This window comes from Neopelma chrysocephalum, unplaced genomic scaffold, assembly GCF_003984885.1.
Source record: "Neopelma chrysocephalum unplaced genomic scaffold, ASM398488v2 Primary Assembly neopelma1_96657, whole genome shotgun sequence".
In the NCBI taxonomy this organism is placed as follows: Eukaryota; Metazoa; Chordata; class Aves; order Passeriformes; family Pipridae; genus Neopelma; species Neopelma chrysocephalum.
The window spans coordinates 836,765-856,846 of NW_020925302.1; the positions used below are offsets into that span (position 1 = coordinate 836,765).

The window sequence follows — 20,082 nt, forward strand, 5'->3', positions numbered from 1 at the left end:
AAATTGTTCTTATTATTCCTGTTAGAAGTGTTTTCTCAACTTCTTCCTTGCAAAGGTGCAACATTTTAAGGTGACTCACAACCACCATGGTACATGGTCTTGCAGCAATCATTCCCAGTAGTATATCTTTTAACCACAGTTATGACCAAAGACATAGACCCAGAATCAAAAGCTGTCTTCAGAGAGGCTGGACTAACACCAGCCAGCCACCTCTGCAGCTGTGCTCACTCACAGCTGTAGTAAGGCAGCTTTGACCTTGAGCTACAGCCTGGCAAAGGAACAAGTAAAACCTCATTAAGGAAGAAAGTGTGAGAAAGAGAAGAAAAACAGCTGCAGATAGAGGAATGTGTTTGGACATGAGAAGAGATGCCGGTGACCTGTCAGGAGACAGGATGGGGCACGTGCACAGAAGCTAGAGACCAATTAGTGATGAGATACAGACGCGTGAACAAGAACACTTAACCAATGACATATACTATATTAGTGCGTGGACAGAGAAAAAGTAGATAAAAAGAACAAGTTTGTTTATAATAAAATCTTTTGCCTGCCAACTTGCAGTCTGAGAGCATCATTTAGGCTACCGTCACACAGCAAAGTTTCATCAGCTCTAGTATCAACTGCCCACCTAAGCTCCAGACAGAGCATTAGGTGTGTGACATGCAGATGCTGACTTCAGAGGACTTCCCGTGCTGTTTATATTCTGTTGCTACACGTAGCTTATCTGTGTGTGTCTCTGCTTACCGCTGGTACTGACAGGTTGTGCCACCACTTCAACAAGAGAGTACTTCCCCTTATTTTCTCATTATACAGCTCCTGCCAGTTCCATGACATGTTTTCCTATCATTTCAGGATTTCCTCTTACCTTTTGACAAAGGACTAGGCCATTATAAATTTTTTCAAGTGGAAGAACATTTCCCATACGTATGTCACTTTCAAAAGCCAAGCTCTCTTTTGGTGACATGGTTTCCCTTTCAGAGAGATCCTTTCTGAAGCTAAATCCAGATTACTTATTAACTTCCCTCCACCCACCCCCCTACATGGTCATCTGCAGTGTGTGTGTGTGATATTTCCTGTTTACTCTGCCTTTGTTGATGTAAACTGGCAGGACAACAGATGTAACACCAAGCCAGATGTCACTGCTGCTCTGCTGGTAGGGTTTATCTGTCAGTGCAACGTGACTTCCAGATTCAGTCACTTCTGAACACACCTGACAACAATCTTTTCTGGCAGTAAGCACCTCTTGGTGTTTTGCAGCTTCACTGACTCAGAACAAACATGGGGTGCCAAAGGATTGGCACCAATCCATAGCCAAAGGATTAAGTTGCAGTATTTCCCTCATTCCAGGGCAGGGATGGGGAATAATCCCAGAGCTGAATTCCCCCACAGTGCACTTGAAAAAGGTAGCTTGGGAAGCAAATTTTTCCATACCCACTTGCAAATCAGGCAAAGCACCAAAGCAGATGTGTAGCTACTATGCAGTTAGTAAAGATGGCACAGTATATTGTCGTAGGTTAATGTCTATATATTGTCAGCTGAATGTATGTAGAGATAAGGCAGAACAGAAAAAATCAAACCATCCTGAATCCAGTAAAAGACAGTTACTGCAAATTCAGTTAAGCTCTTTGTAGAGCTTAATCTATGTTGGAATGACCTCTAGAGAGAATTGAAAATTGGGAAGGGAGTAACTGTATAAGCATCACTCACAACACTAGATCTAGAGTCAAAGGAAGAGGAACTGTGAAACCTGTTATGACAAATTCTAAGTAGTCTGCAGGTTTTTTCTTTACAAAACATTGGTAGTAACAAGGTCACAAATCTGTAATCACAGAATCAACTAGGTTGGAAAAGACTTCTGAGATCATTGAGTCTTACCTGTGACCCAACACCACCTTGTCAACTAGACCATGGCACTAAGTGCCACATCCAGTCTCTTCTTAAATAGCTCCAGAGGTGGTGAATCCACCACCTCCCTGGGGCGTTCCAATGCCCAATCACCTCTTCTGTGAAGAAGTTCTTCCCAAGGTCCAACCTAAACCTCCCCTGGTGCAGCTTAAGACTGTGTCCTCTTGTCCTTTGCTAGTTACCTGGGAGAAGAGAATGACTCCTAGCTGGCTATGCATACTTATATATGGTAAATAAGCACTAACTGCTCATGAAATGGGCATTTAGACCCTCTTTTTTTTTTCCCCACAAAAAAGAAACAACAGGCTTAAGGGTAATGACCCCATTTGGAAACTCATTGACAGAATTCTGCAAGTTCTTCCTTCAATAAGCCATTACAGCTGGTTTAGCTCTTCCTTTTTTATGACAAGACTGTACTTATTCTAGACTTTCATGTAGCTTTCCAAGTGGCAATACAACAATCATGTAATATTGAATTTAGAACAACTACATGATTATACAAAGAAGCTTTATTCCAGAGAAACAGTAAGTTGTTACATGTATGCAATAACTAACTGTGCTTACAGATTCAATTTCTGAATCTTTTCACAAGAAATTCTGCTCTTAATACAAAAAAATATTTATTTATACAAACCCCCCAAAAAGCGCCATAGTACACAGTGCCAACATTTACACGTAAAGACCTTAGATGTCAAACCAGGTTTTCAGAGCAGTTTAAAAGTGGTTTACCACTTTTGATTGCATATAGTTTCTCATACAAACTCAACCTTTTAGATCTCCGTCCTTTAGAAGTTCATACTTTTAAATCGTTCTTCAAGCACATCAGAATCTTCATCACTATCTGTACTATTGAAGTTTGTATCAAAATCCAGCTCATCCTCCAATCCACTGCTCTCTTGGCTGGTTTTAGCAGTCTCACTCTCAGTTCTGCCTTGTCCTTTGTCAATCCTGCAGAAAGCAAGGTGGATGTTATCACCACCCACTTCTGGAATTTAAACAAGAACGGGATGGAGGATAGAATATTCTCCCAATATTTCATATCAATATGGGATGAATGATGGCAGGAGGTGGGAAGAAGGAGGAGAGGAACAATAACCTGAAGTTACTTTCACATTGAATAGGGAAGATATAGAACACAGTAAAGTACGTATTTTATACATCAAAAAGTATTTCATATGGAAGAGTCTGTGAAGGAAAAAAATAAATAAATTAACAGCTTGACCAACTAAGCAACAGCTGGACACTTGTCAATCTAGTAAATTAAAGTGTTTTATGTATCATGCTCAATAAAGAGAGCGTCAAATAGTAAAAAGCCCCAAGGTCTAATAAATATACTGTGGTAACTGTGCTCAATATCAGTCCTTGTTTAGTTTTTCTGTTCACTAGTAACTGAATCACCAAGTGACAGACAAAATGCAAACAGTAAGTTGGCTTATGCATATTTTATGATGGTCTACACTAAAATCTGTTTTGAGGTGCTTTGCTCTTAAGGAAGATGTGCAATTCACCCTTTGGTGTTAAAAGTCTTATCCGAGTAAGACTTTTTTTGGCTCAGCCCCACTAACATCAATAAGCACTTCACCCCCAGTTTCATAAGAAGAAAGTGAGGAAATTTACTCCTGCTGATTCCTGTTGGAATTATTCAGAATATGGCATAAAGTACAACAGCTTCTTGGCAATTTCCAAGCAAGGTTTATTAAAAGGGGAAGAAACAGTGCAGTACTGAAACTATGTAAACTGTGAGCTACTTACGGAATTACTATTTCTTCTTCTTTTCCACATTTTGCACAAATTTCTAGTTTACTAGCACATGGTCGACAAATAATATGATAAGGATCTTTTACAGTCTTCTGGAGGCACTTCACACTGTGAAGAGAAAGAAAACATGATTAAAAAAATATTGTGGACACATATCAAACATTCTGTGTTCAAACACAATATAGACATATTCTTCAAAAGAGGAACATGTTTTATGTCAGTTTTATGCCAGTTTCAAGTAAAACAACTAGTGTTTCAACAAGTAGCACTATCAATATAATTGTCTTTTATCTCCCTCCTATACCTTTTTCAGGAAGAATTACTAAAACAAGAACTGAAAAAGAAACACTAAATCAAGAATTTTTATATTTGAAGTTACAAAAGAAAGGTTTCCATTCATTTCACTAGGTAGTTTTTACTTTTAAAGTTGCATAACTTCTTCTTCTGGTTTAATGATAAAAGTAGAACATGGTATAAAAAGGTACATGGATTTTACAAATAAAAAGCTTTCAGTTCAAACACTGCTCTTGAATTTATCAGTATAAACTGAGTCAGTGCCGGACTTTGTTTTCTATGAACACAAGCCTGCGTGGAACAGTATTCTCAACAAATCCAACCTAATTATGTAGAGTTTTTGGCCTATTCTTTTTCAAAATATGATAAAACCCTGTAGATTAAGCAATTTCCAAAATGCTATGGCTTAACATTGAGCTGAGGTTTCTAAAGCCTTGTATCTTTGGAGAACATAACCCAGAACAATATACTCCATGTAATGCAGCTGTCTTAAAAGTCACTTTTTCTTGGTTCTCATGCCCTCAAAAGTAAACAAACTGTAAAAGCAACAATACTAATGACTTTTTAATCTAATGAAGGTAAAAATAAAATACATCATCTACTCAGGGAACTGCGCAAACACATTTACAGAACCTCTTCAAGCAGTTCCTGAGTATTTCATAAGAATGTAACTGAGAGCAACACACAAACACTGAGCAAGCTACTGTGACAAACCTGGCTGCATCACACACCACAGCCCAGCTGTGGTTACTCTGGGTTCAGTGTTTCACTGCTGAAACACTGGCTGTGTCTGCTACCACAGGAGGTAAGGACCTCAGCAAATAAGAAGTAAGCAGAGAGCATCTAGTCTGGAAAATTTTAATAATGTATAGGTTTGTGATAGGTTAAAATATTTATCATCTTTGTTATGCATTTATACAAAACCACATAATACAGAACTGTGTGCAAACAATACCAGCATTTTAATATTTAGGAAATTATAGTTTCTTACAGAAAAGGAGCAAACACGCTAAGAGGTAATGAAATGCATGTATCGCAAACATTTGTGAAGTACAAAAGTTAAGAGATGTGCAGATTCCTCTAGTACTGACCTCAAACAAGGACTTAGAAAATTGTGTTACAACAGGTCCAGTTTGAATTTTTATTCAGGAGGACACACTGCAAGTCTTGGAAACTTACAGGTCCACAGTTCAACTATTTTTAACAGCAAAGAGGGAAGCAGTTGCTTTTCCTCTGTGTTTTCTATCCAAAAGTTTAAGGTAAAAGAATAATGAATTATAAAATTAATTTTAATTAATTAGTACTAGAAATTTTTTATTGCATATATATTGTCACTGCAGACTCCAAATTTGAAAAACGTTACATTGTAGCGGCACCTTAAGTTTCCAAAACAAGAATATTTTCCAAAAGTTCAAAAACTACATGATCAGCAATGAACACAAAGTACCTTAACTCACCATTTTTTAGGTTTTGATAGTAGTTTGTACTTGCTGAATTTTACTCGCCACTCCAAGATACCTTTGCAATGCTGACATACACCATCATGAAGCTTAGCATTTATTTTCTAAATAAATAAATAAAAACAAAAATACATTGAAGATTTCCTACTGTAATAAGTATAATCTTGCTTAGAAAGCATTTCCACCAATCATATGATTAATACAGTATTTAGAAACATGTTTACTTGATCTTAACATTAATAATTTCATACACATTTATTGCTAATATTTTTCTTCAATGAAAAGAGTGCTGAATAAGACTACCTTGAGGTTAAAGACTACATTATCATTATACTAATTTTAATATTCTTAATAGCAGTACTTATTATATAGTGGATAATAGACTATTATAGATATTTTATTATTACTTTTCATCTCTAGAAATTTTACAAAACAGATTTAAGAATAAAAGATCTTGGAAATATACCATTTTTATCCAAAGAAGGTAACTCACAAGACTTAAGTTATTATTGCTCAAGTTATCACTATACTATATACTTCAAATAGCCTTAGGATTTTTTTCTCAGATAACAGTAAAGTAGAATCCAAACACTATTTGCAGTCAAACCATTCAATCCCTCTCTAACCCTAACCTTCTTTTATGAAAAACTAATACATTTTTGCTCTCATGTAACTAAGATAAAATCCTCAAAATGATCATTGAAACAATGGGGTATTTTCAAGACAATGCAAAATTTACCTTAAGATCTCCAAAACATTTTGTTTTACCTTGCTTAGAAATATAAAATGTCAATTTGCCAATACTATTTGTGCAAGAGAAGTTATTCTGAGATAGGAAGTAGTACCAAACCACACTGCCACCTTAAATAACAGGCAACATATACTTGTATGTTCAACCTATTTATATTTCTCCTCTATCTAAGAATGACAGCAGTAACATTATCTATCATACGGATGTTGTATTCATTCAGAAAATTAAAAAAGAAATTTAAAAAAGAAATTTCACAATTAAGAAATTGCATATAATAAAAAAATCATTGTGCCTTTTTTAAGACTTAAAAATGGCTACCACACTAACATTACATTATTAAGATGGTCTAAACCACATCTACCTCTTAGAATACCTAAAAGTTCATTGGAACAGATTGTGTATTAATTTGGATTACAGTTTATGTTACTCTTTTACAAATAAACCAAAAGTTCTATGAATATGAATATTCCATGAGTATATTCTATGAATGTAACAATGTTCTGAAGTATTTTCCTGCTTTTATGACTCACAAGAGCTTCCCTCTACTCCACAAAGTTCTACTTCAATGTATCAGACAAAGAACAAGCCCAGTTTTAAAAATACAGTATCTTATTCTATGTTTGTAGCAGAGAAAATGCTACTTTCAAGTGAGAGTATAATCTGGGACTTGTTTTCCATTGTCTCTGTTTTTCCTAAACTTCCATCATTTGGTAGGAGTTTTCCCATGGAGTGGTTAACCACTGGTGTGGTGCACTCTGGCAATTTCAGTTAAAATAAAACTATTTTCCAAATTATCAATTACAGACTTTGCACTTTAAGAAACCAAAGAAACAAGGTTTTGCAGACTGCTTGAATATTGAATACAGAAAGGTGTGGTTCTGATGCATAATGAATTACATTTTCCAAGAAACACAAACATTTGGCTAATATGCAAACTTTCTGAGAAAAGAAAATCATTAGTAAGTTCTCAGCATCAGAAAGTCCTCAATCATCAGTAAGTTCTCCTGTTAGAGGGTTCACAATTCAAACCACTGTGAGCACTGTGTTCAGTATTTCAAAATTCATGCCATTCAAAGATAAGCCTTATTTTCAGTGCTTGACCAGCACTGAAGTAAGGCTCCAGTAAGCTTCTAACAACCTGCAAATTAACCTGAACTTTCCAGTTTTCCCTCTCATTTGCCTGACTTGCACTGACTGGTAATGCAGGAGGGGGGAAAGACACAAACACTGTAATTTGTATTCCCAGGTGTTCTTTACTGTTTTCTGCTATTTTCTAGTATTGCTAGGGCAAAACCCAATGAACATCAAAAGACTGCACTAGTTTAAGCTGAAGACAGACAGTTGTCTTTCTGAAGGCACTCAGCTTCCTGAATGAAAACCACCTCATTTCCCACAACACATCCTGACAAAACAGTTGCTGGCTGGGGTCGGAGCTGCAGTACCAAGTGATGGAGGGACAGGCTCAGCCATGAGTAAGGCACTTGGAATGCAAGAGGCCAGGCTCAGGACTGCATGTGGCATAAACAGCGTAGAAGAACGAAATAGAAACTACTTCACCTCTCATCTGAAGCAAAACCAAAGTTTGTGAAATAGGCAGACTATGATAAATTCTGTTAAGTATCTGCTATGGAACAAGGAAATATGCAAAGTTATTATTAATGAAGATTTATAAAGCTATTCCCTTTCCCAATACGCTTACCATCTGACTCCAGAATATACAACAATCACACAGTGATTTCTTTCTCTTTTTTTAATCAGACTGAAACACTGGCCATCCTGAAAGCCCAAGATGGCAAGGATGGAGGGGCAGCACAGCAGAGCATAGGCAATCCAGGAGGTTCCTAGCATGCACTGATGACAACTTTCCAAGTGATTGAAGAGCCAATGAGAGGAGGTGCTATGCTGGACTTTGTTCTCACCAACAAGAAGGGGCTGGTGGGTAATGTGAAGTTCGGGGCAGTCTGGGCTGCAATGACCATGAAGTGGTGGAGTTTAAGATCCTTGGGTCAGTGAGGAGGGTGAGAGAAAGCTCACTGCCCTGGACTTCAGAGAGCAGTCTTTAGTGTCTTCAAGGATTTCCTTGGTAGAGTGCCATGGGATAGAACTCTAGAGGGAAGAGGGGCCCAAGAGAGTTTGATGATATTCAAGGATTGTCTCTTCCAGTGTCAAGAGCAATGAATCCCTACAAAGAGGAAATCAAGGAAAAAAACCAGGAGGCCTGCATGGATGAACAAGCTCCTGGACAAACTTAAACACAAACAGGTAGCTCAGAGAGGGTGGAAGCAGGGAAAGGTAGCCTGAAAAGAATACATAGAAATTGCCCAAACAGCCAGGGAGATGGTTAGGAAAGCTAAAGCGCTGGCAGAACTAAATCCAGCCAAGGATACCGAAGGTAACAAAAAAAAGTCTTCTTTAGGTACATCAGCAGTAAAAGAAAGACTAGGGAAAATGTGGGTCCTCTCTGGTAGGATGCCAAAGACCTCATTACTCAGGACAAGGAGAAGGGATTTGGATGGCGGCATCAAGTGCACCCTCAGCAAGTTTGCCCATGACACCAAGCTGTGTGGCATGGTCAACCCACTGGAGGGAAGGGATGTCATCCAGAGGGATCTGGACAGGCTTGAGAGGTGGGCCTGTGTGAACCTCGTGAAATTTAACTAGACCAAGTGCAAGGTGCTACATCTGGGTCAGAGCAATCCCAAGCACAAATACAGGGTGGGTGGAGAGCAGCTCTGAGGAAAAGGACTGTGGGGCTGCTGGTGGATGAGAAGCTGGACATGAGCCACCAATATGCATTCACAGCCCAGAAAGTCAACTGTGTCCTGGGCTGCATCAAAAGCAGCATGGCCAGCAGGTCAAGGGAGGTGATTCTGCCCCTCTGATCTGCTATTGTGAGACCCCACCTGGAGTACTGCATTGTACTAGGGAGGAGGTTCAAGGATATACTGAAGCTAGAAACCACGACACCGTTGAAAGCTTAACAAAAACCAAGATTTATTACCAAGAGGGTGGCCAACAAAACAAATGAACCCAAAAGGGAGGAAGGAGGAGAGAAATAAGCCCCAGTTACCCAGCTGTTACCCATAAAGTTATCTTACCGACCTAGCGTGCCTATAATTACCCACAGAAGAAGCGGCATCCTTGGAGAGTCAGTAAGTTCACAATCTGGCAGGCGTCCCCGCCGAAAGGGAACATTGTCCTTGGTGTGAAGTTAACCCCCCCAAGAAAGCACTATCTACTTTTATACAATTAACTGAGTGACCACAACCTCCCAGGTGCGGCCAGCACCGCCCAGCCAGAGGCCCTCAGTCCCACCTCCCGGTTATGTAAGTGTAGCTCTTCTGCACATGCGTGAGGACTTCGGAAATCCCCTCACGCACGCGCAGTATGCTTTGGGGGTCTTCCTTAATTGAGTCTGGGGGCGAGCCTTCCTCCCCTCCTCATCAAAATCTCCTTCAAATGCCCTTGGCAGACAATTAGCCAATCACAGAATACCAATTAAAACAGTTTACACAAGAAGCTCTCTTCAAGGACAACTTTCCCGTTTATCAGTGCTTGTTTTCCCATAACTTGGCAGGGAAAGAGCAAAGCTTTCACAGGTGGCAGGGCCAAACACAGACCAAAAGTATCAGCATAAATTCACCCTGGTACATGCATCCAGCTCTGGGGTTCCCAACATAAGAAAGACATGAACAAGTCCAGAGATGACCCACTAAGTTGATCACAGGGCTGGAACATCTCTCCTATGACGACAGGCTGAGAGAGTTTGGCTGTTTAGCCTAGAGAAGGATCCGTGGAGACTTCAGAGCACCTTCCAGAACGTAAAGGGGTTATAAGAGAGGTAGAAGGGACTTTTTACAAAAGGATATAGTGACAGGACAAGGAGAAATTACTTCAAACTGAAAAAGAATAGGTTTAGATCAGATATTAGGAAAAAATTCTTTATTGTGAAGGTGGTGAGGCATTGGAACAGGTTGCCCAGAGAAGTTATGAATTCTCCATTTCTCAAAGTGTTTAAGGCTAGGTTGTATGGAGCTCTGAGCAACCTGGTCTAGTGGAAGGGATCCCTGCCCATGGCAGTAGGGGTGGAACTAGATGATCTTTAAGGTCCCTTTAAACCCAAACCATTCTATGATTCTATAATCACATTTATGTGTGGCAAAAATCGCATTTAGGATCCTGATCAAGGCATAAATACACCTGGATTTTTCAACCTTGTTACCTGTAGGACCATAAATCTTACTCAAAGAAATCACATAGCATCTGCTTAGAAGGTAACAAACTGGAAGAAAGAAAACAGCTTTTAAGTTCTAATTTCCTCCTTCTAACAGGTACACAATCCACAATTCCTCTACCAGACTTTTGGTTTAGAAAGTCAATAGAGAATGATGGATTGATGTAAAGCAGGCAATTACAGAGCTTAACCTTGACTTGTGTTTGTCTTTTACATTTATTTTGATCAGAAAAAAAAGCATGATATTTAAATGCAACTATTACTAAAACAAGTTGACAATTACTTTGGTTTTTTTACACTGAATACAATATTTTCTTCGACCAAAAAAAAGGTAATATACCACTTCCAAGAGGAACGCAGACTAAAGAAGTTTAAAGAAAGCTGTCCCTAATGAAAGATTTCAATAAGCTGTTTTTTCGGATTTCTAAAATCACTAAAGAACATGTGAGAGTAAGTTCTCCTAACAAACTGGAAGATAAACTTTTCTGGTTTCTCAGTTTCCAGTCAGAATGGGGAAGTCACCAGTAAAATCAAAGAAACCTCTCTGCTGCTTACTTTTCCTATTAATAGTCACCTATCATATTTTGTATATTGTTTAAACTTTCACGTACTCATATTTTCTTCTTTTGCCCATTTGCTTGCTTTCTTTTAAGGGTATAAAAAACCAACAATCACACAAAGAGCTCCATAAGGCTTGTCAACTTCATTACTCCCTTCCAACTTTTCTACCCAGCTTTTACGCAGGTAGTCAGCTCTCACACCCAAATAGGAGGTAGTGCTTGTGGTCTGAAATTAATTTCTTGGTGTGAAAACTACTCCAACAGGTTAGATTATGTTTCTGTCACAGCAGTTTTTCTGGGATTTTCTTTATGCTCATTTCCCTGTTTTAGTCAATAGTGCTCTCTTTGCCATACTTTGCGTCAATGACAAGTGCAACTCATGCAGTGCTTACAGTAGGTCTATATATTCTCCAAAGAAATTACAGTTATGCAATATGTAAACAGACAGACATAAACAGTCTTAACCTATGAAGTCACAAAATATTCCGTGTGCACACAGTTGTACATTAAGGAATCAACATCCTCTGCTCACAAAACCTAATAATAAAACACTTTACATCCTGTCAAAAGCAGTTCAGAATGTATTAAAGCACCTACACCTACTAACTTGGCAAACAAAATAATCCCTAGCTTAAACTAGCATTAAAGCACTCACAAGCAAGGTGTAATGACAGGGCTTCAAAGAAGCTTCACCATCTGTTTGTAAATTTCTAATTATATGTGAACCTATGGGTATTTTGATTTTCTCTATTGAAAGCAGACTCCTACTACTGAGCACACATCAGTGGTCTATTCTGCTGTAAATATATGTAATGTTAATACCACCCATAAATTTCCTTGTCAGAAACACAGGTGACACTGCTTCAATCAACAAGGATGAATGCAGCACTTCTGAACAATTGCACTTCTCAGAGAAACAAAACTCCCCAGGGTCTGCAGCACATCACTATAAGGCAGTTATAGCAGATCAATGCAGACTAACAAATGTGAAACTGAGATGGCAGATTTCAGGGTTCTAAGACATATTTCACCAGCTGAAATTAAGTCTCCCGTAGAGCTTCACTTGCTCATATACTGTATCAGTGTTACTTGAAATTTCTTTTTCTACAGATACTTTCTCATCAAGTGTATTTCAAATTTTAATCAACACATGGATGTCTATATAGCATTTAAGGGAGCACTGGAAGGACTGTCAGTCAACTCTCAACACATAGCCCAGAAAAAATGGAAAACACACGAAGACACACACACACATCATACACACCTCCTGCAACCACTCATTCTCTCTTTCACTTTCCCCACTACCTCCAAAGTTGAGTTAGAGTCCAGAACAGATGTTATATTTGCTCCTATTCTCCCTACACGAAAGGCTACAACCCAAGCCTGAAGGTACTTCTGAACACAGAATAACAGGGATAGCTAGAGAATAAACTTTAGCCTACCAAGCAACTGTATGCTGCAGCAAGAGCATAAGCTAAAAAAACTGCAATGCTGTTATCTGACAATTCCAGTTGGGCACTGGTTTATCTCTGTCTCCCTTCTGTGCTTCAAGTCAGGATCAGACTCAGCATTTAATCTCTATATTCACCTGCTCTGTTCCTACTGCCTTCCCACAGCCTCAACCAGTGTCTCCAACGAAACAAGTTATTTATCCATATATCCAGCTGAAAATGTAGGGGACATCAACACCTTGGTAAAGCTAAGGTTCAGAGTTAAAAACTGCTGAAATTTAGGCAATTGTGCATTATCATCTGGGTTGTACTTAATGAGAGGAAAGAAATGGAGAAAAAAATCAGTCATTGAGGTGTAAATATTAATCACTTTGTGGTTTACCATCTTACTACAATGGAGTTTTAAATGTTCTCATTGAATTATACCTGTTTTCATTTCTGGAACTACTGCAGCTTTCATGATGAATTATGTAATATGCTTTATATAAAATGCATATTCATACAACATAATGTATATTCCTCACCTCAGTACTCCAAAGAGCTGTTCTGGAATGTACCATTTAAAGCAAACACCCATAGACAAATTCTAAGAGTCAAGCACTAAGAACACAGTGTCTTACCCTGCCCTGGCTATTCGTTCTTCAGCTCATTCTAAAATGCAAGCTTTCACAGCACTGTTGTAGTAAATACAATAGAGAGGCCATGTACTTTGAGGCAAGCGTGTTTCACCTCAACAAGCCTATTCCAGAGTAGTGTTGTAGTAAAGACTAATCATTAGAGGAAAGATGGATCTTTTGTAAGTAATCAGATTTATGGCCCTTAAGATTAGAAATGGCCAAGGTCAGTGGCACACAAAGAGGACAAAACCTTTCAAAAAACCACAAAACAACTGGATAATGACTGTCAGCAGAGAAAAGTCAAAATACTATTAGATCAGTTTCCTCTGCAGATACTGCTTCACCAAAAGAAGCAGCAATTACACTATAAATAACCACCTCAACTCCACATACTGTACAACCTGAAGCTACTGTAGTAAATATTCAATATTGGTAATTCAGAGGACAAATGCAGCAGGATCCAAATTTTAAGTTAATAAGCATTTTGTAGCCTTTAAAGATAGTATTGCATTGGACAGCATGTAACAGTAGACAGGTCAAACACCAAAACAAAAAAAGGGTTTAAGAGAGATTTACAGGAGATTGCTATCTTTCAGCAGCTCTGAGTATTCCTGTGATCTACTGAGCTAATGAGAGGTAGAGAAGAAGAAGAAAGTCCCACTCCTGTATCAACCTCTGTGATAGAATTCCTACTATTTCTTCTTTTCCCTCATCACACCTTGAACATCCATGGCACATCTGATCACTCAGGGCTACACGAGACAGAGATGCAAAACTGTCACCATTCAGCATAGTCTGTATCTAAATGATGACATTAATCATGACTTAATCTTTGCTGGTCTAACTTCTTTACAAATTTCACAAACAGCCGAAACAGAGCTACTGATTGTTATAATGACCCTTGTGTAACTCTGTCCTATTTCCAGCCAGGACAGGGTTAATTTTGGCAGTAGCCAGTAGGGGCTAGGACCTGGAGGTTATTTTGTACCACAGGGAAGGGGTCCCTTCAGTAGAGTAGCATGGCACAGCCAGGTATTGCCATGGTGAGCACTCATGTGTGAATCACTCATCTCTTGTACACTGTTATAAATATTGTTGCGGTTACTGGTTGTTTTCTTATTTCATTTACTGTTTCCAGTAAACTGTTCTTATGTTAACCTGTGATCTTCAGCTTTTTGTTGCTTCCAATTCCATCCTGTCAAAGGAGGAGGGGTAGGGGAAGGGGGGAGTGAGTGAGTGGCAAATGGTTTGGAGCATTTCAGTGGGAACACTAAACTGGGGAATAACATTCCTAAACCACGACATTCCTTAGGATTTGAATTTCTATATGATGGCATGCCAAAAGAAAAATGCATCTCTTCCCCTTACCACACACACCATCTAACCACAGGACAGGAAGCACCTTCTTTAGGACACTTCTTCCCTGTGCTCAGCCCTCTCAATGAACTGGCAGGCACAGAAAGAAAAGAAATAATTTGCTTGAAACAGAAAGGAAAAAGAGACAAATTGGTGCCCACAGTAAACCTTGGTTACATTAAAAAATTACATTTATATGAATGGTATTTTGTTCTATACAATATAAAATATTTTAAAAGGCAAGAAAAACAGCCATGTGAGTATTAAAGTGATATTTTCTGTCACAAAACTGATGTCAGAATTCAGTTTCTCTTAGAAGACTTTTCTGATAGATGAACTCTCAAGGATATTTTAGTGTGTGTATGCCATGGCTAGGCTTCGCGAACGAAGATTTGGGAAGGGCTCTACTCACATTTGCTACAAGCGTGCTGGTGGCTAAAAAGGCCAATATGAGAGAGACAAGTCTGGATGCAAAAGGCACAGCAGAAGGACTCCTAAGGTGGTATCGACAAGACATGATTCTTTCTTCGTTGTCTGTTCTCCTCAAGAGTGATCCTGCGTGCGTTCTCAAAGGAAGCAGCAGTGTTATAGATGGTGTGCCTCCAGACCTCCCAGTTGGAGGCCAGAGTAGACCAGTGATGAAGATCAATATGGCCAAGGCTGAGATGTTGTTTCAGGGAGTCCTTGTTTCTCCTCTTTGGGGCTCCTCTCTTGCGGCAGCCAGTGGCAAGTTCACCATAAAGCACGATCTTGGGGAGGTGGTAATCCTTCATTCTTGGGACGTGTCCTGCCCAGCGCAGCCGTGTTCTCAGCAACATGGTCTCAATACTTGTAACTGCTGCCTGTTCTAGAACAGACATATTAGTTACATAATCTGACCAGTGGATGTTTAGATTGTACGGAGGCACCATTGATGGAAGCGTTCCAGGAGTCGGAGGGGGTGGCGGTAGATGACTCATGATTTGGATCCATATAAGAAAGCAGACAGAACGATGGCTCTGTAAATGCTGATCTTTGTGCTTTTCTTCAGATGTTTATTTCGCCAAACTCTTTTATGGAGTTTTCCTAAAGCACTATATGCCTTTACTAACCTGTTGTCTATCTCTCCGTCAATCTTACCATCCGAGGAGATGAGGCTGCCTAGGTGATTAAACTGCTGGACTGATTTGAGCTTTGATTGGCCAATAGTGATATGGGGATGATGGAAGACTTCCTGAGGTGCAGGTTAATAGAGAACTTGTGTCTTCCTTAAGCTGACTTCCAGCCCAAAAAGCTCAGCAGCGTCTGCAAAGCAGGATGTTAAACACTGCAGAGCTAATTCTGTGTGGGCGACGAGGGCGGCGGTGGCAGCGTAAAGCAGCTCCCGCAGAAGATGATTTAAGGTCTTAGTGTGGGCCTTCAGTCGCCTTAGGTTGAATAGGCTTCCATCAGTACAATATCGAATGTAGATATCATCTTCTTCATCTAGGTCTGCCGTGGCCCTTTGCAGCATCATACTGAAAAAGATTGTGAATAGGGTTGGTGCAAGAACACAACCTTGTTTCACACCATTGGTTATTAGAAAGAGCTCAGAAAGTGTATCACCTTATCTGACTTGGCCGCGCTGATCCTCATGGAGTGAGATGATCATTTTAAGGAACTTGGGGGGACATCCTAAACGTTCCAAAATCTACCATAGACCTTTTCTGCTCACAGTATCGAAAGCCTAGGGCAGATCAACAAAGGTTACATAGAGACCTTTGTTCTGTTCCCTACACTTCTCTTGCAGTTGTCTGAGAACAAATACCATGTCAGTGGTACTCCTGTTGGCTCTCAAACCACACTGGCTTTCAGGTAGAAGTTCTTCTGCTATAGCGGGTATTAGTCTGTTCAAAAGTATTCTTGCAAGGATTTTGCCAGCAATGGAGAGCAGAGAAATACCACAGTAATTTGAACAGTCTGATTTATCTCCTTTCTTCTTATACAAAGTGATGATGACTGATCACGAAGGTCAGATAGTAGTTTGCCTAGGTCCCAACAGCGCACCACAAACTCGTGAGGTTTAGCATGGAGTGCTTGGCCCCCGTGCTTCCAGACTTCAGGTGGAATTCCATCAACCCCAGCTGCCTTGCCAGTTTTCACCTGCTGTATGGCCTTAAGAGTTTCTCCCACAGTAGGGGCAACATCCAATTCATTCTTTACCGGTTGCTGTGTAATGCACTGAATTGCTGAGTCTTGAACTACACAGCTAGTACTGAAAAGAGTCTGAAAGTGTTCGGACCATCGATACAGAATGGAGGTTTTATCTGTCAGAAGCATTTGACCATCTGTACTGAGTAGAGGGCTTTGGACTTGGTATGTAGGCCCGTATGCTGTTTTGAAGGCCTCATAGAATCTTCTGTGATCACCCGTATCTGCGCATAATTGAGTTTTTTCTGCTAGATTGATCCACCACTTGTTCTGGATGTCAGGAAGTGTCTGTTGGAGCGTGCTGCATGCAAGACGAAAGGCTGCTTTTCTTACATGACAAGATGGCTGAGCAAGGTGTGCTTGGTGAGCAGTTCTCTTCTTCCTCAACAATTCCTGGATCTCTTGATTGTTTTCATCAAACCAGTCTTTGTTCTTCTTGAAGGAGAACCCTAAGGATTCTTCAGAAGACTGCAGGATGCTATTTTTAATATGTTGCCAAAGTGTTTCAGGAGAAGGACCTATAGAATGATTTTCAAGCTAGTTTGAAGATTTGCCTGGAATCTATTTCTCACTGTGGCTGTTTGAAGATTGTTAACTTGGAATCTCCTCCTTGGGATATTTCCCCTTTTACGTCTGAACTTAAGGTGGAAGTTAAGTTTACAACGCACAGGGCGATGATCTGTTTGGCATTCAGCACCAGGCATCACACAGGTATGATGGACATCGCGAACATTACTCTGTCGCACCAAGACATAATCAATGAGATGCCAGTGCTTAGATCTAGGATGCATTCTGGTTGTCTTCAGACTGTTTTGCTGCTGACAGATAGTTTTAGTGATGGTGAGCTGTTGCTCCACACAGAATTCTAGCAGAAGATGTGCAGATTTTTAAGTTTAGAGACAACGGAGTTTTTAATCATGAAGTCAGCTCCTGAAAGATGCCTTTCAGTTCTGGATTTACCTGACCAAAAGAGTGTGTAACTGGCACCATGTTCTCTAAGGCTGCCTTCCTCATGGAGACGAACTTCACTGAGAGCAGCAATGTCGATGCTGAGACGTGACAGTTCGTGGGCAATTAGAGTAGAACAGTGCTCATGATGTCTACTGTCCACAGTATCAAGCATGGTTCTGATGTTCCAGCATGCGAGTGTCAATTTGGGTACACCTTTGAAGGCAGGTGTATGCCTTTGTTTCTTAGACTTTGTTTGACCGCATTAGAAGATGCACGTTGGCCGTGGTTAACCAACCGGGTGAGGGGTGGAGATGAGCTTTGGTTAGGTCATCTTTTCCAGGCCCCTCTCCGAGTGGAGCAAGCAGTGCTCTCCTTGAGAAAGGCTGCTTGGTCATTCAGGATGCTGTCGAAAGAGACTGTCATCTCCGGGGTCAGTCTCAGGTGACCAACGTCCTGAATCGCCTGCATGCAAGGTTGGGTCTGCGGCTTCCAGTGCACCTTTCACCTGCCGTTTCATCCCTCGCCTGTTGCTACAGGGCTTTACAAATGTGGATATCACCCTCGAGCCTGCGCAATGGATTTTTTAGGTGAGGTGCAGCATGTGCAGAACTGGATCCACCCTTGAATCCTAAGGTTCATCTGCCAGGGCCTAGTGAGCTTGGATGGTGACAGTGAGGTCCTTAGGAGGTAGGTTTAATTAGTGTCCTTCTCTCGGATGGATGGCCTTACAGGGCTAAGTGAGCTCCATTTGCCTGGGTTTGGAATTAGAGTTGTCCTTCTCCTAGGATGACTGCCTGAAGGTGTGTGTGTATGTAGCTGGACAGGAAAATACTCTCCTATCAGAGTTCATGCAGTGAATCACTCAATAAATAATACTGTCACTGCTTAGAGTCCCAGGAAAGCAGCCCGTTCAACCTGCAGAACCAGTCCTACAACATCTAAACAAACAACCAAAACAAACACACACAAAACCCAAACCTCCCTTTTTGGTGTCATGGCTTTAACCTACTACTTTCTTCCCCTTTTTACAGCCCAGTATAATGGCCAGTCTTCGCGAACGAAGATTTGGGGAAAGGTCTTTTACCTTTCCAGCCTGCGCAATGGATTTTTTAGGTGAGACACAGCCTGTGCTGAACTGAGCCCACCCTTTAATCCTAAGGTTCATCTGCCGGGGCCAAGCAAGCTTGGACAGTGGCAGTGAGGTCCTCAGGACGTAGGTTTGTTTAGAGTGACCTTCTCATAGATGGATGGCCTCACAGGGCTAACGAGCTACCATCTGCCCGGGGGACTTGGGATTCGAACCCGTGGTCGCAGCAGTGAGAGTCCTGCATGCTAACCACTAGGCCACCAGGGGTCCCCACAGCCCAGTAAGGTTCAGCTAAAAGAACACTGACATGACAGCAATAGCACCAGATAAGTCTCTTCCAGAATGCTCATCTTCTGTTTTGTCTCATTCACCTTTACAGTTTACCTTGCAAGAGGAAACACCCCCCTTTGGTGGTGGTACTCAGTCACACTACTTGTCTTCATACCCTCCCACAGTGCTAGCATGTTACCACAACTACAAGCATGAGTGTGTTCCAAGAATATATTGTAAACCATTTCTGCTTCCTTGCTCAGAAACAAAATAGTCTTCTGTAACAACAGTGTGAAGATATCAAACCACGGTAATGTGTGGGAAAAGTACTGACAGAACAGCTTCTTATGTAACTAATCAGAAAAGATGTTTAAGACTTTTTAAAAGAAATTTAAACAAACATGAGTCAGTTTAAAGTCTCAAAAGTATACTAAGTGAAGCTTAATATTTATATCGATGATGGGGGGAGTTGTTCAAGCTAAATTCTGAAAACTTCAAGATGCTTGAAGTATGACCATATAGTTACAAAGTTTGAGAATTCCAAGCACCTTTCAGGAACTCACATGGATAACACCGCATGGAATGTTTAATTACTGCACTCACTGCACAAATGTGCTTTATTTCAGTCTTCCTCTTAATAATTCTTTGGCTTAACGAGGTACTTTCATGTCACAAATATGATTCAAGTTTCACACCACACATCTGCTTACGGTGACAGCTGACTCAAGTGTCTTGTTACGATCACTCCCTTAGCACCACTGTGTCTGGTTTGGGCAGATCAGGGCAAAAGGTATCTCCAACACTATAACGAAGAGGTGCCTCGGCTTCCACTGCCCCGTGACTTCGTCTGCAATCCCGAAGTTTTCCAGGACCCGGCACAGACCTCTCAGGGGCAGGCCGTGGCTTCACAGGCCGCAGTGGGCCCTGTTCATAGTTTCGGCACCAAATCCTTTCCACCGCTCCGCCCTCAGGCGCTCCGCCGCCTCCGGAGGGGTCCCTTCTCCCGCCGGGACCCCCCCCACATCCCCCGGGCCGCCCCCGCCTACCTTGAGCCGGGCGCTCGTGTCGTACTTGTCGTTCCTGAAGGCGCGCGCGTTCTGGTGGCGCTGGGGCCGCGTGCGGGACACGTTCCCCCGCTCCGAGCTCATTCCCGGTCGATCGCCTGCCCCGGAACCGCCCCGCGGCCCCGGCGCTCGCACAGGCCCCGCCCGCGGCGCTCCGC

At 41.0% G+C, this 20,082-nt stretch overlaps 1 protein-coding gene across 1 annotated transcript; it reads right to left on the reverse strand.

The window, feature by feature from the left end:
- Positions 1-2,393: 2,393 nt before the first annotated feature.
- CUNH9orf85 (chromosome unknown C9orf85 homolog) lies at positions 2,394-20,045 on the reverse strand. Its single transcript, XM_027708970.1, has 4 exons — positions 19,907-20,045; positions 5,412-5,518; positions 3,655-3,768; positions 2,394-2,850 (listed from the first exon to the last, which is right to left on the reverse strand). The coding sequence occupies exons 1-4, from the start codon at positions 20,006-20,008 to the stop codon at positions 2,688-2,690; spliced, it is 486 nt and encodes a 161-aa protein (XP_027564771.1). The 5' UTR covers positions 20,009-20,045; the 3' UTR covers positions 2,394-2,687.
- Positions 20,046-20,082: the final 37 nt, after the last annotated feature.